This window comes from Sinocyclocheilus rhinocerous, unplaced genomic scaffold, assembly GCF_001515625.1.
Source record: "Sinocyclocheilus rhinocerous isolate Xijiao unplaced genomic scaffold, SAMN03320098_v1.1 scaffold796, whole genome shotgun sequence".
Classification (NCBI taxonomy): Eukaryota; Metazoa; Chordata; class Actinopteri; order Cypriniformes; family Cyprinidae; genus Sinocyclocheilus; species Sinocyclocheilus rhinocerous.
This window is the reverse complement of record NW_015631294.1, coordinates 295,653-323,575: the sequence shown is the minus strand read 5'-3', so window position 1 is coordinate 323,575 and position 27,923 is coordinate 295,653. Positions and strand designations below refer to the sequence as shown.

The 27,923-nt window shown below is 37.8% G+C and overlaps 1 protein-coding gene across 1 annotated transcript in view; it reads left to right on the top strand.

The window, feature by feature from the left end:
- LOC107741707 (protein diaphanous homolog 3-like) overlaps positions 1-27,923 on the top strand; it is a gene marked incomplete at its 5' end in the record, with an annotated part of 277,834 nt that overhangs the window by 21,708 nt on the left and 228,203 nt on the right. Inside the window, one exon of the mRNA XM_016554479.1 lies at positions 15,484-15,614. Coding sequence (XP_016409965.1) covers positions 15,484-15,614 — 131 coding nt within the window. The remainder of the gene's footprint in view (positions 1-15,483; positions 15,615-27,923) is intronic.

Below are 27,923 nucleotides of genomic sequence, written 5' to 3'. Positions count from 1 at the left end.
CGTTCCTTGACTGACTCTTACTTATGAACTCCTGGTTTATCGTATAAGGTGTTCGGGACATCTTTCCTTTTTGTGTTTCACAGAGAAATAGTCATTTTTATCAGGGAGAGGCTGATGGTTAATGTCAGCCCTATTACAGATCCTATGCCAATAACCTGCAAATTCCACTTCCCCATTTGTCGACGGTTGACCCCAGCGGATTGCAGACAGGAATTAGGCGCTATCTGCTGTGAGCCTGCCGTAAAAGTGATGGCGAGATTTTGCTATAATCTCTTAATTCTCTCAGATAGACACGTCTGTGCCGCGGCTGAATGTGACACAAGATTCATATTCTTTATTTTATCTATTTTATTTATGGCTGTATTAAAGCACTTGACATTTACACACCTTTTAAGTGTAGCTCACACCTTGCCTCTTAAGTTATGGCTTAATCTAAATTTCCTGAAGTTCACAGAGCTTGCACAGAGCTTTTCTTAGAAAGGAGAGGAACCTGAGAGGGTGTATTGAATTAAACAGATAGGATTCTATGTTTTGGATTAAATCACAGGCATAAGAACATTTGTAAGAGATTCGTGCCCTGTTAATTTTCCCCTTGTGTGTTATAAAAAGTACTTTGAGAGCCTCAATTACTCAACCTGAAACAGATCAAATGGATACTACTAATGGTAAAAGTTAAAGAACATCTAATGTTTTTACAGTTATGCACATTTTCATTTAATGCTGTAATATTCTAGACTACTTCTTATGGAAAACTTTGAAGGATTAAATATAAGGTTTAAAGGTTATGAAAGTTGTGTGAGCTCATTTTAGATTAGCACTGATTAAAAGGCAGATTATTCGTGCAGCAACTTTCATTTGTTTCGGTTTATAATGAATCAGGAAAAAGTGTGAAGTTGAGCTAAGCATTTATTTCTATTGATGTTTTTGATCGAATTTTTAATAATACGTTTGACTGGTCTCACTGAGGGAGTTTTCATTGTTTAAAAACTCAAAAACATCAGCACACCTGTTTTAATGCTGCTATTAATGTGTTAATGAGAACTCTGCATATTATGCAGCCTTCTTTTCTTTCTCCCCTATTCCCTCTTCAAGGTCTCTTCATAGTTATTTTAATACTTCAATAAGTACTGTTGAACTGTCTGTGAACAACAGGAAAAAAGATAAAGCGATACATTAATAATTATGTCTCTCTAGTTTTTAATCTTGAAAGGCTGCACCTGATTGATTTACAAATGAGTGTTTTTCAGTTTCTTTAGTAATTAATGCAAGCCCCTAAACCAAGTCAATTCATTTCAGTGGTGAAGGTGCCGATTTCAGCTTTGAACACTTCCAGCTATTTTGGTTCTGAAAGACAGCTAAACCAGTTTTTGGTTGTGCACCTGTTTACCACATCATGCTGCTGAAAAATCATTTCCGTTCTTACTGACTAATTGCGCATCTTGTGGTTGTCTGCCTTTTTTAGGAATAATTTCCAAAGAAAAGTATTATAATAGCTCAAATGTTCCTTTATGGAAAATGGATGCTTTACTGTGATAACGTACTCCCCGTGGCGTTCAGGAGATAATTGCCAGATAAATGTGAATTCTATTGTCGACAAAAGCTCTTTTGAAAATTGCAGGTGCTCAATGAAATAAGACAGGCATAATATTAAATCAGATCAGACCCTTTCCCCCATTTTCACCTTAACTCTTCTGAAATGTAGTGTGCTGCTCTTCAACTTCAACCGAAGAGAAAAAAGTTTTTTTTGTTCAGTTGTTCAATTTGCAGTTGTATCTTTGGCTTTCTTCCTCTTTGTCCCCTGATGCTCTAACTCCCATAAGCACAGTTCTGTAATTCCCTCCAAGGTTTCACAAGGCCATGATAGCCTTTCCACAATCTACTCTCAATTGAGTTTTTGTCATTGCTGAAAGGCTGTGTTTGCAAACCAATTACTTTAATGGAGAAATAAAGAACACCTTTTTGATTTGCATTTCAGTGCATGTGATAAATTCTTTATCTCATAATTACACTGTAGGTTTGGTAATGGAGTGTATTTTAATGAACCAGACTTTTGCATGACAATCAGCTGTGATGGTGACAATGGAGGTATGACTGTCAAATAGAGAAAGAGGGCATAAGAAATTAAAGGCGCAATCATGAGGCCCATTTTAACTGACCAAACTTATCATGATCATACTGATCATATTTTTTATTAATTATTTGTATTGTGTCAGGGCTCAACACTAAGGTTTTTTTCTACTGGCCCGGTCGGGCCAGCGGTTCAGATTTTTACTTGCCCTGCCGACATTTTCACTGGCCCTCCCACAAAAAAATAAAATAGTTGCTTTTATAATTTTGATCTACGTTATCTTGTGTTCTAATAAATAAGCTTATATGACAACAATATTTTAAATATTTAAAAAATATAAAATATATATATTTTTTAACAATTTCGATACCACGGCAGAAACCACTTGCCTGACAAATATAAAGTTCAAACATTATTAAAGACAAGTGTACAGTCAGTAAATAAGAACAAATAAACAAATTCCAAGTAATAGCACAATTAAATATATAGCACAAAGATAAAAATGAAATGATTATTTAGGTTTTTATGTTTGTAGATGTTCAGGTACAGAAATTGAAAAATCATATAAAATAATGATATGCTTTTTGCTTTTTTTAATGTTAATTTCAACATTTACTATTAAAATCAAGAGTTGTGCTTGTTAACAGTTAATGCACTCTGAATTAACATGAACTAACAGTGAACAACTGTATTCTCATTAACTAACATTAGGAAAGATGAATAAATACTTTAATAAATGTATTGTTCATGTTAGTTAATAGGCTAAATTAACTAACACTAACTAATGGAACCTTATTGTAAAGTGTTACCTTAATAAATATCAATATATTATTTTTATTCAGTTCCATGCAGCATAATCAGATATAACTTTTTTAAACTAATTATCCAAATAATGTATAATCCTACAAAGCGTCACGAGAGAGTAGTCATTTTACCTTTATTTTCACTTTAAGTGCATTCACAGGATTATTTAAATGCTTCCCCTAAATTCTTTAAATGCTTAGCCAGGGGGCAAATTACACAGCAGCCTTTATGGTTAGAGAACCATAGGTTAGAGAAAAAAAAACACTTTTGTCCATTGTTAGATGCTAGTTTAATGATGCTATGGCATGACATGGCATATGTAGAAATTTATGTAAGCCAAGATTTTTAAAAAGAGCTTTAAAAGTATTATGTATAGGCTAACATTTTGTCACACCAGGGGCGTAGCCATCATTTCAGAAGTGACAGAAATGTCAAACACAATAATTTTATGTATGTATTAGGGCTGAACGATTTTGGAAAATAATCTAATTGCGATTTTTTTTTTTACCAATATTGCGATTGCGATTTAATATGCAATTATTTTTTAAAGCTCTTTATGATTTGCATTATTCAACAAAGACAAGCTATAAATCATTGTATAGTATGACCAACACGCTATTAGATAGATTAAACATAAATGTTCTTTTCTTTAGGCAAGGCCTATATGTTACGATGAAATTAGGTGATGCATGAATTGATATGAATGACATTTTTATTTAACAACTACAATCACAGATTCTGCTTTTTATTCAGCTTAGCTGCAGATATAGCCTGGCATGTCTTAAGTTATTTGAGCGCGAGATCACTTCTCTTTCAGTGCGAAAACTTCATCTCATTTTCATAAAATAAAATGCTATAGTATTTAACTTTTCCTCTCCATCGGCGAATGATGATTCTGAAAGAAAACGTGGCCGATGTCTGTTTGCTTTAGCAACGAACTCTACTTTCATGAATCTGATTATCAGATAAACCTCGTGCTCTTATTTCAAGGTTGTTGTTAAAGCTGTGGTTATTTTAACGGTTTCCTACGTACATTCGGTTTAACAACATTGTTAAAACACATTTCTCATTCAATGGAACTGTGCGTATGCTTTAGACACTTACATTTTTGCTCCGTCGATGCAATAAATGCGTAGCCTGTCTGAAATCGGCGATTCACGATTCAAAAATCCATGTTTCAATATCGATGCATTGCATCGTCAGGGTTTGTAATCGAATCGATGCATCGAGAAAACGAGTGAATCGTTACACCCCTATTATATATATATTTTCGGCTCGTTATTTCGGCTGTTTTTCTCTTTCGGGTGAAAACTGAAAATGCCATTTTCAGCCGATAATTTTTGGCGGCCGAAAATTCGGTGCATCCCTACTGACTTTAGCTTTGTGAAATTATGGTACATAAAACAGAAACAGCAGACGGGCTGAATGAGATGCAATGTCACACTCTGACAGCAGGTGGTGCGTATGGAACAGTAATACAGCGTTTCCTGGGTTACCGCTGTAAACACAGCAGCTGTGCGTATTAACACTAATTTAAATGCATTATACGGAGGCAAGGCGAAAAGAAAACGCCATGTAAACTTTTCTGAAAACAGCCAGTTCCCCTCAAAAAATATTTTTCGTCAACAGTGATCTTGTTCTGCCTGCTACAGTATTTTCTCTTCTTTACGCCTGCCTTCAACGTCTCTGGCCTCTGTTAACTGTATAAATAATAGATGAATAAATATAGATATACATATAGATTAATCATTGTTAAAGCTACGAAGTTGCTTGCCAAGACGGGCATTCTGACGTGTGTCAGAGACACGGCTCTCTGCCCGTGCTGTTCACGCAGAACAGAACACAGCATGCGAGTACTGAATGTCATTTTTTTTTTCGCGCCTGAATGCATTTAAATCGCTTGAATATTTAAATTAACAAGGCTTAAAAACACATGCAAATGATAAACTTTCGTGACGACGCTGCAGTGAAAATCACAAGGATAATCAATGATAATCAAACAAATCCATTATAATGTATGTTATATTTAGGGTTTGGTATTTGTCATATAATTTCTCATGTTGATTGAAAAACACAACTCCGACCACGGCGTCCTGCATTCTTCTGTTGTTTACATTGTTGAATGCTGCACTGAAATGATGTTGCTGTCAGCCGGCTTACGTCACTTCAGAATTCCTGTTGGCAGTGCGAATACAATGAGGAAAATGACCCTGGGTGAAAATATAGTTCTCAGTAACCATCATGATGAGTAGTTCTTATTAGCATAGGTCCTAGAACTACGTGGTGTGAAAGCCCCTAATACACAGAGGATCAGGTTTAGTTGACATGGACATCATGTTCCCATTTCATTGTTTCCTCCTCGTGCTTCTTTCTAGAGTGAGCATAAAGAGGCAGAATTATCTCAGTGTGTTTCAGAGATGCTCCCTATTCTTGCTTGCGCACTATAATGAGAGGTAATAGGTTGAAAAAAAAAAACCGCTGCACGTAGGGCATTGTGCGATGAGAGGTACATGTGATTCTGGCACTGGGGCGTGATACAATGCCCACACTTTTCCTCTCTCAGTCCTGGTGAGGTGGCCTACAGATTTACTGAGGCAGAGGGCTCTTGTCAGAACAGTGGTTTACGGCTTTCCGTATTCATGTCTGAGAAGATCTCAGCCTGTCAGCCTTTTGAGAAGCGTGCATCTCTGTATGTACTGGCAAACTGTCAGGCTTTTTTGAGTTGTGGGAGAGTGTTTTTTTGTTTGTTAGTTTTGATGCCTCTGTATGGATGTACTGCGGACTCTGAGAAGCATCAAGACTGACTTTCCTACGCTCACTTTCTAAATTGGATTTTGAAGGATGTAGGCGTCTATTGGAAAGTGGTGCGTTCGTCTGGTGTGCTTGTTTTGGATATTCAAATGCATGTACTGCTTTTTTGAGAGCTGTGTAATTATCAGCATCTGTATAAGACAAAATCCACATCCATTTTTAGTAACGGAAAGAATGTTTTTGTAGAAATGGGTGTGTGCTATATTTTGCCCCCACTTTCAGGTTGTCAGTTCGGTGGTGGGGTTGGGTGTCGTGTTTGCAACCCTCCATCGATCAAACCTTTTTTCCAATGGCGCCTCAACAGTTTCCAGGTTCTAGGCGCTGCTGAAACCACAATTAAAACGATTGATTGTTAAACAGATCGATTATTAGCAAAGTAAAACAAATGCCTGCCTGTCAACGATTGTACACAGCAAACAAAGAATGCTAAACGCCTCCTAATTGCTCTCGACTGTAGACTGTTATCTGTTTACAATAAAGGCTATAAAACATCACGCTGGTCTCAGCATCATGTCGGTAAATAGATGCAGCTGAAACTGCTCCCTTTTGTTAAAGCACCCTAAAATGAAAATTGCTATGGTTTATTCACACTCATGGCATTTCAAATTAGTTTGACTGACTGACTTCTGTGAAAGACAAAAAGAGAGATTTTGAAGATTTGTACTGGGCACTCTTTTCCATGTAATTACAATAAATGTGAACTGAGGCATTAAGCATCATAAGTAACCTTTCCAAGTATATGACTTTCCTAGTGGTCTGAAATTATGTTAAGAGTATTCTATGTATAACATATCAATTTTAGGCAAGTTTAGAGTTTTAGTGAATATTTTTTACTTTTGATAGAATTAGATCTTTGTGATTAGACCCATGAATTATTATTATTTGTTTAAATTCTGCTCTTTTCTGTGATATTGTTTGTTGTAAGGAATTGCTTTTTGATTGATTGATCTGGCTTTGTTTGGATGACCACTGAGGGGTAGTACAGCTTATCATTTAGATCATAATTTATTTGCAAAACCTCTGAATGGAAACCTTAACAGGTGAATATTATTTTCTGAAAATTTTCAGACAACAGTCTTAAGTGGATGTTTAGGTACAGATTGCATTTATTTGAAAATTAGTCAGGCTAAATGGGCACTTGATTGACCGAAATCAACTTGACCCCTCTTGTGATGATCTTAGAAAGCTGTTTCCATGACAGCCAATTATTTCTCTTAGATTGGGCTGCATTAAAGCCCTGAGAGCTGAAAATGACAGCGCTCAGACCTCTTCCTATATAGCATAATTTCTCAATCATTTTCCTTGAGAATTTTTGGACTTAAGTACTCTTAAATCCACTTTTAAACCAATCTGTGGACTATTTTTTCATTAGGTGAATGTGTCTGATGCAGTTAGATGTATCCAACTCATCAACAGTGTTTCCCTCTGCCTTTTCTTGTAACCCCTAGATGGCACTGGAGAGCTGCAAAACAAGCCCAGCGTGAGTGTATGCGTTTTCTGTGTGTATGTGCAGTTCGTTCAGTCAGAAAACGGATGCACGGTCTCCACCTTGCACTTTACAGGCTTTCTGCTGCTGTCACTGTTTACTCTGTTTTACCAACTTTGGATGGAGGCGAGCTTCTCTCCCATAGTGTGAGTCAGGGCTGATGCGAGGCCCCCCACACCCACCAACAGTTCTCAGGCAATGTCATGCTTCTCCATGCATCTCCCTTCACATTCTGCATGCCGTGTCAGCTGTCTGTGAGTGGAGGAAAATCATGTTTTGGATGAGAATCTAGTAGATGTTAGAGTTTTCATGCTTTGCTTTTTTTGTTGAATCTGCAGACTCATTTTCTACATTGATTGGGGGGCAACTGTCATATGTGGCCATTTGTGTGGCCTGTACATTTCATATATAGCTAGACAAGTGAAGTAAACTGCTGTAGTCTTTGTGTTTTGAAAAATTGTCTTTTGATAGAGTTGCTTGAGGACATAATAGGAGACGAGTTTTATGGGCTGTATCTTGTCAAAACGTCTGTTTTTGGCACCATGCAATTGCAGACTTTGACTGAAGTCTCCACTGGGCTCAGACACTTTCTCATATTAAAACATGCTCCCTCTGGTCCGTCACCTCAGCTAGATGACAGCGCCGTATTGTTTTTAAGTCAAAGGAGCTGATGCGCAATTATATTTAATGTTCTCTTTGAAACTTGAAAGGTTGAAGTTAAAGTGATTCTTTCATTTCATGTAGTGTATTTGTTTCTCTGTGTTTTTTTTTGTTGTCATTGCCTTGATCTGTTTATTTTGGCAATGACATTAGAATTGCCATCAGTTTATCTTATAAAAAGCAAAGGACTCTCAAATGTTGTTACAGATACTCATCTGTGTTCTTGTTTAGTGTCTCTCTTCTTTCTTCTTCCGCCCGTACAGATGAAGGTCAGCGGCGTCTGATACTATTTTGGAATGGAAATTCAGAGACTAATGGGAGTGTTGTTCCGTTCACGAAGAGTCAGCGTGTCTAATTGAATATAGATCACAGAATAATTCTCTGATTTGACATGATAAAAGCTACTCTGACTCTGTTGGGGCAGCCATAAGTACCTTTTCAAGATGCTGATTTAATACGCACGTTTAGGACTTTAGAAAGTGGGATGGAGAGAGAAGGAAAAAAACAAGAAGGGAGGAAAAAAGTCCTCTCTTGAGCCCAAATCGTCAGGCCCCAGAGCTCTTAATTATATCAGAGCGCTGAAAGGAGAGCTGAGCCAGTGCTGCCGTGCTCATTTGCATTATGCATTAAGGTTAGCCTTTGTGTTGATGAAGAGGGCTGTATCGGTGCTCCTCTCCTTCTGCTCTTTCGCTTAATGCCATCTCTGAAGGCACTAAATGGAGAAGTTCCTGCGTGGTTTGTATCTCAATAATGTCAGATGCTGTTTAGACGTACGGACCTCCCACTCGCACCAGGAAATATGATGAATCATTAGGATGGAGGGAAGGAGGAAGAATGAATGGAACCGGGGAACAGACAATGGGCCAGAGTACATTGTGTCTCAGTTCAACAGCACGCTGAAATCCTTAGTCATTAAAGGCCCTATGCGCACATTCTTTTCCAAGCTTTTAGATCTTGTTTTCTCCAACCAAAGTGGCCCTCTGCGTTTGATATCAGGATGTGGACATCCATTCCCTCTGTGGAGTCTGTAATTGGGAGTCACTATTGAAGTGCTCCCCAGTGGCTAGTCCACTAGCAGGCCATCTGATGCCCAGGGCAAACGTTTTCCTTAGCAGTTCATCTGGGAGACTAATACCGTGCAGAATAACCCAAGGAAGTTGAAGTTTATTTTGAAAGAGACACATATTAAACTCCACAGATGAAAGGTGGGGGGGATATATGTTTTTCTGAGTTTGTGCTGAGGTGCGATTTAAAGAGAGAAAACCACATTATATGTTAGTACCTTCTAGAAACGCCTGGGGCAAAGCACTTTATTTTAAAATTGGAGAATCCGGTGTACTGCCAGGGTTTGCAGCCAGTTTGCCAAGTGGAATCGTAAAGTCAATTTGAAATTAGTCCAAAATAAATGTCATCAAAATCCAGATTGCAGCTCTAAAACCCTTAAAGGTCTCAATGATGTGCAATCCCATCGAGTCAGTAAACTACTTTGACATTTTTCATTGTAATTATTTGTAATCGCATGGTAGTAGAGAGAAATAGAGCATCTACACCTTTAGATAAAATGTAGCCTACACTTCTTAGTTATCCCCAAATGAAAATTCTTTCGTCGTTTACTCAGCCTCATGTTGTATTTGCTTGTTGCATTTTTTTCTTCTGTAGAGCACATGAAAAGAAAATGTATTTTTGTCAGTGAAGTACAAGTCAATAGGTATGATATAGTTTTGGATTTCATTTGATAGCTTTTGTTTTTTTGCGGCTAATGCTTTCAGCGTTAGACTGCGTTAAGGCCAAAGTCTGCGCTCCTCTGGTGTAAGATTAGTACATAATCATTAAAGGGCTTTGCTGGACCGCTTTCAGTGAGTGCGCGTGTGTGCATTATGCATCTCAGGGTTCGATGGGTAATGATGATTTGGCTCATTATGAATCATAATGTGAACCAGGGGAAAAACTTGCCCAGAAACGACATGTAGGAGAAGACCTGGGCAGACGGCCATGTTTCCCAGGGACTGACCGCCTTGGCACGTGCATGCCACACACATACGCTAGATTTTGTTTTATTTTCTGCTCTTAGGAGTATAGAGAGATACTGAACTATTTAATTTTTGTAATTTATGGGCAATCTTGTCACTTACAGACACAATTTATCTTATTTATTTATTTTTTTGGGACATTCAGTTAAAGAATATGGCAGTAAGGAAGGTAGGGGCATGTCCCAGATATTTGCTCCACAAAAAGCTCAACACCTGATACATTAAATGAGCTCCCATAGGACTCAAGCAGTGGAATCAGATGTGCAGCACGCAGCAAGAGCTCATGCACACACTGACGTCCTTAAGGACTAGCCCTTTCCTCCACATTCTGGGGAACTGTACGTTCTCTTGTTGTGGAAAAACTCACATTTCTCACATGTTGGGATTGCTAGTAGACGTACAGCACAGGGGTCAGAGTTGTGTTTTTTTGACTGGAAAAAGTTACAATTCTTGGTAGATGAAACAAAAGCTGTGATAATCTTTTGTGATAGTCATAACCTTTTTTTATTATGTCTTTTTGGAAATTAATGCAGTAAAGCAGTTTTATTTTAACATTCATATTTATTATTTGTTGTCCACCAAATCTAAGTGCTTTTTTAATTATTAGATATTTTATTTTAAAATATATAAGCTATGTGTGCATTGCTGAGTTCATGCTGTGTAAAAAAATATTTTAAAAACTTGTCTGCAAGTGTTGATTAAGATGTGTAAACTCAAGTGTATTCAATGCATATGCAAAATATCTGTTTTTAATTATTAGATTTTTTTATAATAATATTTTATTATTTGTTTTTCAATAATATATGAAATCGACATATCTACAGAGAATTGTTTATTTTATTTATTTTTTTTAGAAGTTGGCACTATTTATTTATTTATTTTAAGATTTCAAATTTTTATCATCATAATATCTCTGCATCAATGGCAGATAATGCACCATAATTTCAGAGACTTTTCTTGGCTCTGAAGTAGGGATGTCAACGATTAATCGATGATCGATTAATTGTCGTTAAGAGATGCAATCGATTAAAGCTATCGATGGTCGATTAAGTCGTTTAATTTTGGGCTGCGTGCGGCTAATGCGCAAAACACGTGTGAGCGGCTGTGAATGACGGTGACGGTATATAAATGCATCATCATTCATTCATAATGTACAAATTAAGCTTTTAATGTGATTTAAACTTAATTTTAATAACTTTAATAAAAGTACATTAAAATAGAAACAACACAAAGTTCGTCTATATGCGAATGCATGTAAAGTACAAGCCTAGTTTACATTGTAAATAATAGTTTAACATTCAAATACATTACGGATATGGAAACATTTGGATTTGTGCCGAATGAGACGTGAGTAATAACCTCCAAACATCTAGTCAAACCCGCGCTCGCTCCGTCTCGTATGTACGCAAGCATGCACTGTCACGATCTAATGCACTGTAAATGCCGGATTTTTAAAAACAAATAGGCCTACCGGAACGCAAAAATTTTAAATCTGACATTTTCCGGAACAGGATCCAGCAGGATCAAATTAAGTACTGGTCATATAGACGCATTTTGCAGCATTAAGGTTAACGATTAATCGATTAATTGATCGTTAATTTAAACGACGATCGATCATGGAAATGATCGAAAATTGACATCCCTACTCTGAAGCTCCAACATGTTGTGACATTCGGCCATAACACAGTGTTAATTATCACAACCACAGGAAGCTGAACAGGTTGATGGGACATTTTGATGATGGTTTTTTTATGCCCTCGGTTGCTCTCGACCCTGATTGGATGGGAGAGGCTCTGGCATTTTAGAGGCATGTGTGACCTGTCCTTTAAATGGATGATCAATTCCCTAAGCATGTCTGACATTTGCTTATGTGCTGCTGTTTTCTGCTTGCATGTAATTATAGACAATATTGCAGAGGACAGAGCAGACAGGAAAAGCAGGGGATGGGCTGAGCTTGCCAAAATCATTATTAGAACAAACAAATCATCTAACAAAGTTTTCAAGTTCAGTCTGTTGATGCTCAAAAGGCTTTAATATAAACTTTAATATCTTCTATTTAACTGTTCTGGATAATGATATCTCATGCAAGCCAAGCCAGTGCATACAGAGATAGAGAATAGACCCAGGGTTTTCAACCTTATTACTTCTATTTTTTTCTTTCGTTTGTTCATTCTTTCGTTCTTTCTGTCATTTGTTTGTTGGGTTGCTTGTTCATTCTTTCTTTCGCTCTTACTTTAGATCTTTCGTGCTTTCTGTAATTCTCTCATTTTTTTCCCTCATTTTCTTTCATTCCTTGTTTGTTCTTTTGATACGTTTGTTACGTTATTTATTTATTCATTTATTTTAAATATTCCTGTAATCATTTTTCTTAACTGTTTATTCATCTTGAATATTTATTTTATTTATTTGAAAAACTGTAGGTTCCTGGGTTGACTGTGTGTCTGGGTGGGGTGCGTCCTTAGTTCTGTAATGGTTGAAAACCCCCGGTCTAGACCACTAAACTTTATTGAGAGTATGGTAGCGCAAGCTTAATAGTTACAGATCCTAGCTTGTTAGCGCACAAGTTGCTGGTTTGAACCCACTGGAGACCTTGAAGTTGCTGATGTTACGTCGATTACTATTTTGCCCTTGAGCATGGCGCTTAAGCCTGGATGTTTCTGTCGGACTGGCTCGTCAATTAGTGTACTGTAAATCACTTTGTATGAAACTGTCCGCTAAATGACACCACTAGCTAATGAGAATCAGGTTCGCAGCACCTTAAGGCGAACGATAGCTACAATTACCTAAGGAAACTTAGCTTCATGGTTTATTAATGCCATAACCTGCACAGAGTTGATCTAATTGGCCTGTTGTCAGGCTAGGAGGGCTCAACACTAAGCAGACAGGTCGATCCGTGACCCAGGGCATGCTCCAGGATGTTTACCTCCGCTCCTGTGATTCCTGACGGAAGACGCCACCAGGTGATTGGAGCTTCTGCTGTGAGATCATGACTTGGCTGCTTAATGTGAGATTCTTGTTGTTTGATGTTGCCGCTGCGAGCCATATTCACGTAAAGATTAGTTTGGATAATGCGGGTTTCAAAGAGCAGGCTTGATCCTGAGCGAGCATTCCCCTTATCAAAGACTTTTTATCTTTTTCTCGTCTACTGGATTTTTTGTGTTATTTTTTATTAACGTGTAATGGGATAAACTACTCAGAACACAAACCAAAATCCTGGTTTTAAAGGAAACACTCATTATGAAGTAGCCCAAACATGGTTCTGTAGCGATAAACAAAAACTTGAAAAATAAGAATTTTCTTCCTTTGGCTCTCATTATTTTTTAAAACAGCATCTAAACAGCCAGAATCTCTTTTGAAACCCCAAATATAATGGTGTGTGGGGTTGATATTTTGCCTCGGATTTGCTGAAGATTCAGCTATTGAGTGGAAGGGATGCAAAAAAGCCAATGTTTGCTTCCCTCAAGTCACAAAAAGCAGTCACCATGGTGATAAAGGGAGAACTATAAAGGAAGGACAGGATAGTAAAAAAAAGAGAACAAGAGATGGGCGGAGAGACTTTCAGTGGAAGCAGCTGTATCTCTTGTATGTGATGATTAAGACCTCCATCTCCTGCGGTGGGGACAGTCAGGGCAGCAGCCCACAGGCCCAGTGCACCATGGGTAGGATAAGGAGGGCCGATCCTGTGGTGTAATGACCTGCTGCTGCTGACCATGTCGGTCTCCTGCTGGTCATGTTTGTGTCCTGGCTGCAAGAATCAACAATTCCTGGTAAGAAAATAAAAATGAATATGTAGGGAACAGAGTGTAGAAGATATTGAGCATAAGAAAAACTGAATCATTTACTCAGAAAGATAGAAAGACTTCTAACGGATGTATGTAATGGCAGCTGAATGCACATAGATCACTTGGTTGTCTGATCTTTGTGAGTTGTCTGAAGTTGGACAGAATCCGAGTGCTGCAGGTCTCGATGAAAAACACAAAAAACATTTTGCTCTACCCTTCCTCTCTTTTTGAGTTCCTCTCATCCTCTCTGTGTGTATGTCCTATTGGTTGCACATTCAAAGTGGCCAACACTTTCCCTTAGGTCTTAAATGTATTTTGATCCCCCGTGTGGAAAACACCACAGAAGCTGCAGTTTGAACATGGGAAATACAAACACACACAACCTCATAAACCGCACTGCCCAACACACACTAGAGGTGGAAAGTTAACACTGAATTGTGAATTGTGAGGAGTATGAATGCATTATGTGTTGCCACCATCAAAGGTACAGTAATTACAGAAATTTGCTTGTATGGCTAAATGGCAGGTACAGAAATGTACAATGACTTGACTTAAAGAAAAATGCAAATGTAAATCTTGACTGTACTTGATATACTGCAACATCAGTGACAGCTTATCTTGCTGTAAGGGCTCTTTGTAATTGACCTTGATTTTGAAGAATCATATTCGTCTTGAATTAATTTAACTGTGCCCCACTACTAACCGTGACCTTGCAAACATATATTTAATACCTGTATATTGCCCAGCCCTAATGTGCAAGATAACTTGGAAATGTAAAAATGTGTGGAAGCAAGCAAAAGCAAATTTTACCCTCCGCATCTTCAGAGAGAGGAAATCAGAAAGATAAATCGCACATAATCAATTTCCTCATTAACACGCTGTGCCTTCGAGAACCTCAAACAATGAGAAATGGGAAGGGCGTAAATGTTTTCTTATCATGATTTGTGTCATATCTGGGGGAAAAAAAACATGCACACATTCTCATCATAAACAGCCTACTGGCTTAAAAATAGAAGAAACAAATATCAGCCTCTGTTAGATATTTATGTCTAAGGATATTAAATGTCACTGGGAGGTATGGAGGTTTCTTGATTCTTGTTCTTGTTTTTTTTCCTTGTTTTCTTTTGTACTACTTCTTCTTCTTCTGTCATTTATGTTCTACTAGCATTAGGCTGGAAGAAGTAGAATGAATCAAACATTAGAATAAAGATGCTGACTAACTTTGTTTGTTTTGTAATGTGCAATATTTATTTGCATTTATTTTGTTTTTGTCTTATTTATTGTTTTGGTATGAGTTTTGCCAACTAATTTCTAGTAATTGCATTTTGTTAAGTCAGTAATTAAACAGGCAGGAATCTTTGTGGAGTTTGTTTGTCAATTCTAGGAGCTCTTAATCTCAAATTTGGCAAGCGGCAGACACTCATTTTGGCATGTTTCTTTGCAGGCTTCTCCAAAAGTAAAAGCCTTTCAGACTAATAAAAGAAGTTTGAAGATGATGATCAATATTCAATAGTTTGAAAATGAGGGTAATCATTATTTGTAAGTCACAAAAATATTTTCTTTTCAAAGCATAATAATTAGTAAGGCATTTGTTGTTCATTCATTGTGAATTTTTACACAGGACATATTCTCAAACAGCACATATTCTCTTTCAAGGCAAGTCATAGGCATGTTCTCTTTAAAGACAAGTCCGCTCTGCAGCCATCTTGGTATCGTCCCTTGGCAGCTTTTTCCAATCATGCAATTAAAGCACAGATCTGCTTGAATGGGTGAAAAATTAAAAAGGGTTTGCCAATGTTAGTGACCATCTAATATTTTGTTCTCTCTGTTTTTCTCTGACAGGGTAGTTTGAGGAGCAGCAGTCAGATCTCTCCTCAGGAGTTTCTGAGTGAGCTGAAAGGAGGTGCCACCGATGAGAGACTGTTTGCTTGTTTAGACTCCCTCAGAGTGTCACTCACCAGCAACCCAGTCAGGTACTCACTCGAAGAAACCTAAACTGTTTACAACATTCAATTTCAAATATGAGATTAGTCATGCTTTTTGGCTTCAAAGTTTTCCTGTTTCTCTCTAACTTATGTAATTTAGCAGGATATTTTTGCTGTTTTTCCTTCTCTAGAAACCTGCTCAGCTTACACAAACACACTTTTACTCTGGAAGGCATCCGCAAACTCTTACGCACATCTAAAACTTGACAAGCCAGCTTGATATTGCGACTCGCTGTGAATACTCAAACACACACTGAACTATCCAGCCTAGCCACCTACCACATCTGACCTCCGACACTTCCCCATCGGTGTGTAACTCAGCGGCATGCCCCGTGATTTCAGACTAGAGCAGCATTACACACTGGCATTCATTAATATGTATTACCGATTGCCACGTCGCCCCAGGTTTTCCCTCCTACCTCTTAATTGTTTGATGCCGTTTGCGACGAGCTCCCCTGCTGTTCGCCCGCATTTGTACCGCAAACATGACAGAGAGGCCTCTCCAGGAGGGTGAAGATGATAAACAATTTTTGAATTGTTTTTTTTTTTTTTTTTGAATAGGCTTTGCTTTTTTCCTTTTTTTGTGGCCGTTAAAATTACAATTTTAACAGCATAGTTATAAGTGCAGTTCACAGAGAGACGCATGCTGCGGGGCAATGGTTGGAAGTGTACAATGACAGGAGAAAAAGGTTGATATGAGAGAAAATGCATATTTCATTCTCATGGTGGTGTGACTGTTGATGTCATTCTGTTGTCCTTGGATACATTTTTTTATTTTGTTTTATTGTCGCTTTTATAGTTTTTGCAGACTGAGCTTTTTATTGATCTTTCAAAAAAATTTAGGAATATATTGAAGCCTGCACATTTCAAGTGACTAAAAGTTTTTTTTAAAGGCAGTGCTAGGGGCTCCAGAATCATTTGCTTTGTAAACCGAGCACAGCCTTATAACAAGACATTGTTTAATTTGTTGGATAACGTGACCTTAGAAGCATCATAAGTGCGTTGCTTTAGGACACTCATTTTGTCCAGTGTCCTTTTCATCTGCAACGTTTTCCTCATTCCAATCACAAAAAATCCAATAGATAAGTGGGTTAGAGAGCCGAGTGTGTGCGTGCAGATAAAGTTGTTACAGGTGGTTAAATTTAATTTGACAGACCGCACTAAGCAGTGTGTCTAATTTCAAAGTCTGTGGATGGAAAAATAAACCTCATCTGTGATGATGAAGGAGGAGAGAAAGGGAAAGTCGAGAGCACGTTCGAGCAGGAGAGTCGGTGTTAAACTGTTTTCATCAGCGCTGCATTCTTTATTGGCATAATTCATGAAATGTCATGATTTCTATTAGCACCCAAACGTCGTTCTGGCACATGCAGCTGTTCGTTATGGCTGTGAACGTCACGGGCGGAATGATCCACAATCGGAGAGCAATGGCTGACCTTGCGTGGAGAGTGTAGCCTGAACATTACTCACACCTGGCGCCTTATCATTTGTTCCTGTGCAAGGTTAAAACTTCTCCAAACAATTCAGTCTTTTTTAATGAGGGTTTTTGCCATTGTCTGGCTACAGTATGACACAAAGTTGTTTTATTTGGCTATGCTGATGAAAGCCTGCAGCGTTGTATTTTTATAGGTCACTGGTGTGGGATGAATAAAGCCAGGCTAAGGATAGGAAACAAAGACTTGAGTAAAACTTGATTCGTTGCTAAAAAGGTTCATTGAGTGTGAATGCTCAGTCAAGAGGAAATGCACAACATTTAGACACTCACAGTGGTTTTTTGTTCATTAAGACTAGATTAGCCTGTATTTTAGGTCGTGAGGACCTTGATGAGTATTTCACAGTGGGGGCGGGAATGTAGAGACTAATTCTTCTAATAGACGACATGATTGATCCATGTAGCCTCATTACTGTGAACTTCTCTAGCTTCCACATGCTTTGCAATAAGAAGCAACAGAGAAGGCCGTGACAATTCCCTAATGAAAATGGACATATGGTATTTTATCATAACTAGGATCCCCACAGGTCCCTCTCAGCGATTCCCAGTTGGATCGTCTGGATGTTTATATTCACATGCAGTCAAGGCTGATATTGGCCCACATTGTAAGTCATTTTACTATTATGGCAGTTTCTTCTTTTCTTCTTTTCCTTAGAGGCTGAGAAAACTGCCTCATTGTAAGATAGGTTGTTGCTTCTGTTACGAACCCCACTTTTACATGACTCGATCAGGAAGGGGTTAAGCAACATAAAAAGGACGCGCAAGACAGGAGATCAATTTAACCATTTATTAAAGGTAAAACAGCTTACGAGTCACATTAATTAACCAACAGCAGATATAATAAAGAGTTAAATCAACTAAACTAAAGCAAAATAAATCAATATGTATCCAGTAAACAAACAAAACACAGATCAACGGAAACATTAAAGAAAGCACAAAAATAAACAGAGAGAGAGAGAGAAAGAGCACCGCTTATCAGCAGCTGGCTGGGCAACAAGACACGCACGAAGCTCACTGGATGCTCTCCATCGTCAGTGGCTGGACGGCAGCAGCTTCTCAACAAGTGCGAGTCATGCTCAAAGAGCGTGGCAGTGACTGTGGCGGACATGCGCTGGAACAGGGAGAGCACATCAACACAAGCGCAACTTCCGCCTTATATTCAGTCCAGAGCGTCCTTATTCAACAAGCTGCAGGTGTGTAGGGGCGGAGCTCAACCTCGGGAGAAAGAGATGAACCAAATAAATATATACACACAATACCCACAAATAAACAAAACGTTGACCGTGACACTTCTTATTGTTAATTTTGGCCAAGAGATGCACAGTAAATTGGCACCCATATTGCCATTAGTCACTATTTATAGTGTTAAAATTGTTGGCATCAGTCTGCCTGGTGATTTCAAGTTTTTTTTTTCTCCAAATTTTATGCCAAAATTACTAGATTGAAGCTTTAGTTTGAACACTTTAAACGGAAAATGGGAAAGATTTAATAAGATTCAATTCATAAACATTATTTAATGCATCATAAATTAGCATTAAACACACACACAGATACGTGTATACAAATAATGATAAAATCTGTTGTTTGTACAGTGTCACCTCTCTGGAGGCCTGAAATGCAATTAAATACAAAACTTTTTTTTTAAAAGATCCTATCAACTGCCTTCCATTTTATAAACCAAAAATTGGACTTATGTGATCGAGGGAAGGTAACGTTTCATCCCATCAGAGTCAAACTGAGCGTTTAACCTGCACCCACAAAGGTGACGATTGTACCTGCCAATGTTTGATTCTGTTAGCTGACGTACGAGGTCCTTCATGTCAACAGAATGAGATGTTGTACTCTGGGGAATCCACTCAGACTTCACCAAGGATCAAAAACATCACACATGGTGTTTTTAATAAATAAATTCTACTATTGTTTTCTTCCGAGTTCAGCTTGATAACTGGGATTCTTTGTAGCGATGGATTTAACACATCAATCATAGTGATTTAAGCTGAATGCTGATGACATTTTGATAAATGCTCTTTGTTTTATGTATCCCTGTTTGCTGTTTTACTTGTCGAGTTGAGACAGTTCTATCCAGTTAGACAGTTCTAAGTTTAGTTTTAATTTCATATAGATATTCTGTTGTCAGTAGGATGATATGAGCACAGTTTTGCAGCAGTAGATATGTGTGTGTTTTCTGTGTGTGTGTGGTTGGTAATGATGAGCTTGATGAGTTTTGTGATCATGTGGGTGAGGCTGGCCATCCTTTGCTTGGCTGGCGTTTGATTTGTACTGTCATTCTCTCTCCTCCTCACATGGGGCATGAACACCAAGGATATGTAGGGGTCATAATTTATACCCATACTTCCTCTTCTGCTCAGGTAAGGCGTCTGATTGGACGAGTGAGTGATGTTTCCATTAGCTATGTGCGCCATTGTGAGTGACATTTATTTTCACTCCTTTTTTGTGTCATTTCAGGAGTTCATCCTCCCATCACAGCAGAATGCTAAATGATTTTGAAAAGACACCTGTTCTGATTTAGCAGGCCTTATCGTGCTCCACTGACTGTGACTGGTTAAATATTGAACGGGATGACCTAAACAAGGACAGGGCATAGTGGAAAGATGGTAATCTTTTCCTTTCTTATGGCTACTCCTTTAACAGGATTATCATCTTGCCATAGAATATCTGCCGTTCTTAACTAAAAAATAAAAAAAAATCTCACTTTTTATTGTGAACTATAGAGAAATTCCTGATGTCATTGTATCTTTGCCCATCACATCACTCTTGCTTTATTATAAAGCCTAAGTGGGGTGACTAAGGCAGCATTCTAACTGTTATGAACCATTAAAGTGACTGGTTTGAAACGTTCTTCATAGGTGGCAGCTCCACATAAAACAAAGTGACTCGCAACTGATTCTAGTAGACCTTAGTCAGGGTAGCGCCATATTTAAATTTGGACAGACATAAAAACAAAGCTGTGAGAGAGAGGCCTGCGTTCAATGGATTGTACAGTTGTTTAAGGGCACACTGATTGTCCAGTTAATGAAACGTCTTTCCGAAAAAAAATAAAAGATGGCATAATTGTTACATGCTGTTTTGAACTGCCTCTGTCTCAGGAATGTGCCTATGATGCCTCAAAATGCTGTCTATGTATGCTTACTAGTTTTTGAAACAGCTATTGATATCACATAAAAATCACAGTCCTTCCACGTGCAACCATCAGCACTTTTCATCCTCTCTCTCTCTTTCTTGCTCTCTCTCTCCCTCTCCCTCTCTTTCTCTCTCTCCCTCTCTCTCTTTCTCTCTCTCTGTGTCTCTCACCCTTTTTGCTCTTTTTTTTATCCAAGTGTCAACTCTGGACAGATGTGCTCTTGTCCCGACTTGTGTGGGGAGATGGAATATAAAGCATGTAATTTCCCTTGGGTTCAATAAAATGGGCTGCCAGTTCTCTCCAGGAACCAGGATGAAAAAAAAAAGTTTCTGCACAAGTTATTTCAGAAAGAGAGAGAAAGTGTTTCTTTCGTGACTGGCCCACTCTGTCGCTTCTTTTTTTTGTTTCCTCTTTCTCTCTGCCATGTTTCTAAAAGACACGTTTTCATCGCTTGATGGCTGAAAATGTGCAAGACACTTTGATGTAAGGGAAGGATAGGGGAGAGAAACAGACTTGATTAGAGTGATAGCGAGTGTAAAACAGCAAGACGAAAATAAGGGAAGTTGTTTACAAATTTATTTTGAATATCGACAAGTGCTTTTTGTGTGTGAGAAAGGTGAAAATAATAGTTTTTTTAAACCAAAAATATTTAAAGTTGCAAAAATTTAGGTAAACTTGCATATCCTTGCAGGTCTTCTGATGAGAAAAACCAGTTGATTCAGCTTGATAATCTAGAGTTTTTTAGTTTCTTCAAAACAGTGGTTTTGCTGTGCAACTAATGGCCCTTCAAACCATTTTAAGCTCATTACATATCAGGAACCCTTCTGGTCATTAATGTGCATCCACATTATTTGGTCCTATTTAGCAGTGTTTGTGACTGTCTCTTACTCCACTTTTTTTGGGTGAAAAAAATCTAGTGAAAGATCATTTTACTTATACATTTTGCTTTCGAGAGGCTACGTGTTTTATGTCTTAAGGTGTCATAGTTTAAATATTGATTGAAGCAGGGCCAGTCCCTGAGGGTCAAATGTAATAGAATTTACAGGCTTCCCACAGCCCTAGAAAACCAGGGAATTTCAAAAGTGTGATTTCCAGGCTTGGAAAGTCTTAGAAATATATACATTCTTAAAAGGTCATGGAAAAGTCACAGAAACTTTTATAGTCAATATAAACTTTTCTAGCTACACTAATGTTCAAAGGTTTGGAGTTTTTTTGTTTTTGAAAAGTCTCATCAAAAACTGTTTTCATTTGATGAAATGAAAACAGTTTGGACATTCATTTGTAAATTTTTTAATCATTTTCAAAGTTTTAAATTCCTTGTTTTATTGTTGTGATTATTTTTTATTATCTTTTCATTTCTTTTATGTAAAGCACTTTGAATTACCATTGTGTATGAAATGTGCTATATAAATAAACTTGCCTTGCCTTGCCTTGCCTTGATCAAAATGCAGTAAAAACAGTGATACTGTGAAATGTTATTACAATTTAAAATAACTTTTATATTTGAATATATTGTAAAATGTAATTTATTTCTGTAACGCAAAGCTGAATTTTTAGCAGCCATTACTTCAGTCTTCAGTGTCACATGATCTTTCAGAAATCATTCTAATATGCTAAATTGGTGCTGAAGTAATTTTACATATTATTTTCAATTTTGACAACAGTTGTGCTGCTTAATATTTTTGTAAGAGTGACATTTTTGATTCAGAATTCACCAATTCATTAAATAGAATGTTTAAAATAACAGCGTAAAGATTGAGTCAGGAAACAAACATGTACATTCATTGATCGACCCTGAATTTAAGTGGTCAGTGATTAATAGCTGAACATGTTTATCACTGATCGCTCACATATAACACATGTTCAATGTGACATGTTAACATGTTAGAGAGGGAGCAATTTTTGTTGATGTGTACCAGGCAAACAAGGTTTGAATGCTTGTTTTGAGTTGCCATCAGATTTCTGCTCTTTTGCCCTTCTCTCTTGTCAAAACTGGTTTGATTACAAAACTGTGCAGAGTAAAACCGAGTTCCAGCGTGATACAACATGACCTCATCACACAGGCTTTTCCTCATTCATGTGGTCACTAACAATTTGTCTAATAGCCCGTTACAGAGTCTCACTTGGTTGTGTGCAGATTGCCATCCTTTATTTTCGTTCCAGTGCCTCCTCTCTCTGCATACTGCGTCTTCGTTCTGGATGTAGACTGTACTGGTCAGAGCACTTGCTGGAAACATCGGTTCTGTCTCCAGTGAGCGTGTTTAGCTGTGCTGTTGCAGCTGAAGGCAGTGTGTTGGCTCAGTGACTGTCACTCTCCACAGAGCTCACCATGCCTGTGGTTTCCCCCCAGAGACACACTGCCCGTGCTTTTCTCTCCAGCATCGGCCTGTGGTTCAGCCGGTCATGCCCCATCAAACTGTCCACCATAGAGGAGACAGAGCACACTGTGTAGGTAGACCGTTTACCTATAAATCATCACTGAAGCCACTGGTTTTGTAGTTATTTGAAATTTTTCTTAATGTAAGCTCTCGTTCTAAAGATGTTTTTATTTCATTAAATTGTTTAAAAGTAACAGTAAATACTTTTAAAATGCTACAAAAGATTTGTGTTTCTGTTGTTTTGGATATTCAAAGAGTCCTGAAAAATGTGAAAATGAAAAGTGTGTATTGTTTTCTTTGAACATTAAAGCATGTCAACATATTCTGTTACACCAAATACACAAAATAATGATCTTTAAAAAAGCATCATATGACCCCTTTAAGCAGCACAACCTTTTTCAACATTGATAATAAATGTTTTTAAAGCAGCAAATCGGCATATTAGAATTATTTCTGAAGGATCATTGGACAAACTGGAGTAGTGGTTGCTGAAAATTCAGCTTTACCTTAATAGAAATAAAATACAATGTAAAATACATTAACATAGAAAACAGTTATTTTAATCTTTAATAATATTTCACAATATTATCATTTTTACTATATATTGTTTAAATACATTCATCCATGGTGAACGCGAGACTTCTATCAAAAAAAAAAAAAATCTTGCTCACCCCAACCTTTGAATGTTGGTTTCTTAATTTAGATGAAGTGTGTAATTTATTTTCAGAGAATCTATCTGGCTCTGTGCTTCTTTCTGTTTGTTTGATGCCAACACTCCGCACGCAAACACCTTCCTAATAAAACTCATCTGTTTCCCAAATATTATAGTTCATCCACATGAAAGTTCTGTCGTCATTTACTCACGCTCACACATTTGTCCAAACATTTATACCTTTTTATATTCTTTGGAATATAGCACATACTTGTAATACTTGGAACATAGCTCACAAGTCACATGCACTACATTTGTAATGTTTATTGGTCTTTTTCTGGAGCTTGATCAGACTCATTTTTGTCCCTTTGCGATCAGTGGAAGAAAGAAAGTGAAAGTCATACGGGTTTGAACGACATGAGGGTGCGTAAATGATGACAACATTTTTCATTTTTCTTCACATTACATTTCATTGTATTAAATTATATTGTGATGATGCCTAATTTAATTCTCTGACTGAAAAGCAATTATCAAGGCAGCATTTTCTTTGCTTCAGGAAAGTATATGTTTGTCTGTGCTGTTCATTTTTCTTCAGCTTATCAGTTGTTTTTTTCTATTCTCTCAATTTTCTCGCCCCTCACGACCCATTTCTGCTTGTGAATGCAGATCCCACACCTCCTCCTCTTAGGGGTCAGCCAATCTCTTACTCCTGATTTGGGCTAGCAGCTTTTGTTTTGACTTGTGTACAGATTTTTTTTTGCATCTATTATCAGGTTTTTTCTTTTCTCTCTCGGTCTCATCCTCACCCTCACACGTTCTCTTGTTGCACGAGTTGCCCAAAGTAATTCCCACTTCTCTCGAATGAGGACTCGCACCCACAACCCTCACCTGCCCCCCTCAGAAACCCAAACCCGTGCACAGGCGTAGTCACGCATACACCCTTGCCCTCTTACTTTCTCTTGCTGAGCTGAGGCGATTGTGTAGGGGACATAATTGTATTAAATGAAGGTGATAAATGGCGCTGACAAACAGGTGGAAATTGGTTTTTGATATCGTATTAAAACTGACCTTCAGGTTTAAGGCTTTAGATTTGTTATTTTGTCAGACACACAATAGCAAGTGACTTTGTGAGCCAAGTGGAGAGGTTCTGAGCCTTGGCTTTGTGACATCTTTTGGAGAGCACAGCCAATTAAACAGCATCAGTTGGACACAGAGTTAGATCTGGCCTCTCTGCTGCCATATCTCTGAACTCTGATAATTCTTCTCTCTGCAGATCCTTCTTCCTATTCATCATCACTGACAACGACTTCATTCCATATTGTTCTTGCAAATGCTCCTGGCATGTTTCCTTCATCCTTGTTGTTTGACTCAAATCTTTTGTCTTTTAATTTGAGGTCTGCATCAACCAGCGTAAATGACTTTTACCTACCTTTTGATTGCCCACCCATATAAGATGTATTTGTTGGTCTGATCAGAAGCAGTGAGATGTTTAAGCTGAAATGATTAATGATTTTAATTAAGCAACTGATTGACAGAGATAGGGATGCGCAGAGATGAAAGAAATGAGAAGATGAGAGGAGAGAATGTCATCCAGATAGTCCCAGACAAATTAATATAAAAATCCAGGCATAGCTAATTATCATAAAACAGTCTAGGTTGGATTTAGACATGACAGTCTGAGCTGTGAAAATCACTCTTTAGCATCAAGACCTGAAAGGAGAATAGACTGGATAAAAATATTGTTTTTCTGAATAACTGCAAACTTCGTTTAGACAACTTAATAACGAAAGTCTTAAGAACTTCTTTTCATGAATAGTTGCAAAAGACAAGTTACACGCTGTATAATTTACATAATTAATGTGCAGTCATATTTGTACAGGGAAATTCCATGGCATCTCAATAGTAAAGTGCAATTTGGAGTTGCACATGATGTAGGAGTGGGCGATATACTGGTAGACACGATTGACTATTGTCTCTATCGCCGTTACACACTCACGTGATGTTGCTGTGATACGTGGTCATGAAAACTTATCGGTTGCATGCGTTTTTAAGCATTGTGGTTCAAAAGTGATTTTTTTTTAGCCACTGAAATGCAATCAGCGGCGAAAGAGAACTCAATTTGCTATATGCGCTGTCTGAGAGACTGTTTCTGATCACCGTCAGAGAGGTGCGCACACGTTTAGACGGTGCTCATAGAGCGCAGGGGTATTGAACGGAGTTATTTTTTGCCGCTTTATAGGCATTGAATGGTTAAATACACACATTTGTATGTGTCCAAATGCCCGTCTTTGCAAGTATCCTCGTAAACACATTTATTTGGGTCTTAAGTGAAAGCAAACAGTTGAGAAAGAAAACACATGTGTAACAGTATATTGGATCTTAAAGTGACAGCAGTCTAATATTCCTGCTGCCTGTCATTCATTTTAATCAAACAACAGAAGAGAGAAAGCTCTCACTGCACTTTTGTAACTTTAATAAGAAGAGTTATATTTTTAATTTACACAGTGAAGAATATGCAGTGTTTTTATACATTTGATTACTTTATTCTATGTATGTAGCATTTCCTATTTATTTGTTCTACTGTAGTTTTTTGTCCTATTGCTTGTAATTAGTTTCTTATTATTTAATCGCTGACTGTTTACTTGCCTTCAGTGAGCTTAAGTTTTAAAAAATATATAATTTAGGCTAGTACCTTGTTTAAATCAAAAATAACTATTGTGGTATATATTGTTATCGTGAAATAGAATTATTCATATTGTGATATAAGATTTTGGTCATATCGCCCACCCCTAACATGATGTAAATTTTGTATCAGATTCAAGCTTGTTAAACTTTGAATATGCAAATTGAACACATTTACCAATATAAGAAGATGATTCAGAATGGGTTCCCAAAGTCATTTAAGCTTATTGGAGAATCTGTTTTTAACAGGCCTGCAAAGAGAGAAAATAAATAGAAATTGCTTTTTTTGAGTGCAACTTTCATGAAATAGTTTTAAAAGTCCTTATCCAGTTATCACGATCAACTGGAAATGACATGGAGAGAGTGAGTTACTGCACTTTTGAACTATTTAAAGTCTTCAAAGTTTTGTATGAAAGGGAGGCGGGTAGAAGAGGGTCAAACAGAGCAAAAGACAAGAGGAAGCACCTGCATTTCTTAACATGCTGTTGCATCACTCAGTGTTTTATTTGATACAATAGTGGAGAACTGACAGGAAAGTACCAGGAGTGACGGAATAGGACCCATGCCGGAGCACATCAGCTGTTTTGTAAGTCAGGAGCAACACATTACCCTCTGAGCCACAGCGTTGACTCTCTGGTTTTTGAGTGTGAATAAATGCGTGGTGCTTGTGTGTCCCATGTATGTACATGCATGCAAGTGTGTTGATCCCTTTATGGTTCTCCAGGTCTCCCCGCAGGCTTTTTTACAACTTAAAAACATTTTCTGTACCCCACTACTCCAAACCACAGGAACAGCTTCTTAGCCTTGGGGCTATTATGCAGGGATGAGTGGTTGTTGAGTGGGATGAGCGTACATATATTAACCCCTAGTCTTCCTCTTTCCGAGTGTAATGCAGACAGGAAATGCAGTTTATTTTCTGTTATGTACAGGTCACAAACCACATCCATCTCGTTCTAAGTCATAGTGTGAATTTCACAAGAGCCGTAAATAATTAGCGTAGTCTCATTGTCTCGTAACTCTGAGACCTTTTAGCTTACTGTAAATAGTCATTTTATCATTCGGGCAAACTTTATTGCTCATCTGATATGTTGTGGGTGTGCTGACACTTGATCGTTCTCATTAAACGTGGTGGAATTTTTAATCAGCATAATGCATTAAAATTATTTTCTGATCGGCTGTCACGCCAAGGTCGGAAAATGTTTCAGAATGCCTTCGTTATTTAGATTCCAGCAATTTGATTCCTCTCAACACCGCTCGTGTTTTATTGACGAGAGGTAGGCGTTCAGAGACAGCGCTATTGAATCTAGCCAAACTTAAATTACTGCCCCGAGTTTAACCGATTAAGGCAGCTTCATGTTTGTGTCTTCTAGTCTCAACTCACCAGGGAGTTTTTCTTTCCTCCCGCTCTCTCGCTTTGATGGAATGACCATTCATGCTGCTTAGTGCCATGCTGAATACATTTAAAGACTAATTAGTTTTTCACCAATTAATTTTTCACAGCTAGTTTTGCTTGGAAATGGCTGGTAAGTTCAGACTCGTCTTTTAAAGCGTGACATTTTCTAAAGGTCCACAGGTTTCTTTTATGTCATATAGTGCAGCTGCTTGAACAAAGCACATATCCTTATTATAAAGTCTGGTTTTTCCCTGTGACACTTGTGATTTTGTCCTCTGCCTTTCAAGTCTTGTTTCCAAGCGGAAGTAGTCTCTGTGATCGATTTTTATATATGCCTAGGCTCTATAAAAATTCAGACCAATATACTCTCACCCTCATTCATTTTGGTTTGTGTGCATTTGAATAGGAAGGCAGTCTGGGAATAGACTACTGAATGTGAATGCTCAAAACCAAATGTGACTTTAGGTGAGTGCAGGCTTACATTTTCGCTTCTCATTTGCCATGGTGATTCTTTCTCCCTCAGCGTTCTCACTCTCATGCAAATCTTTTCTCCGCTCGCTC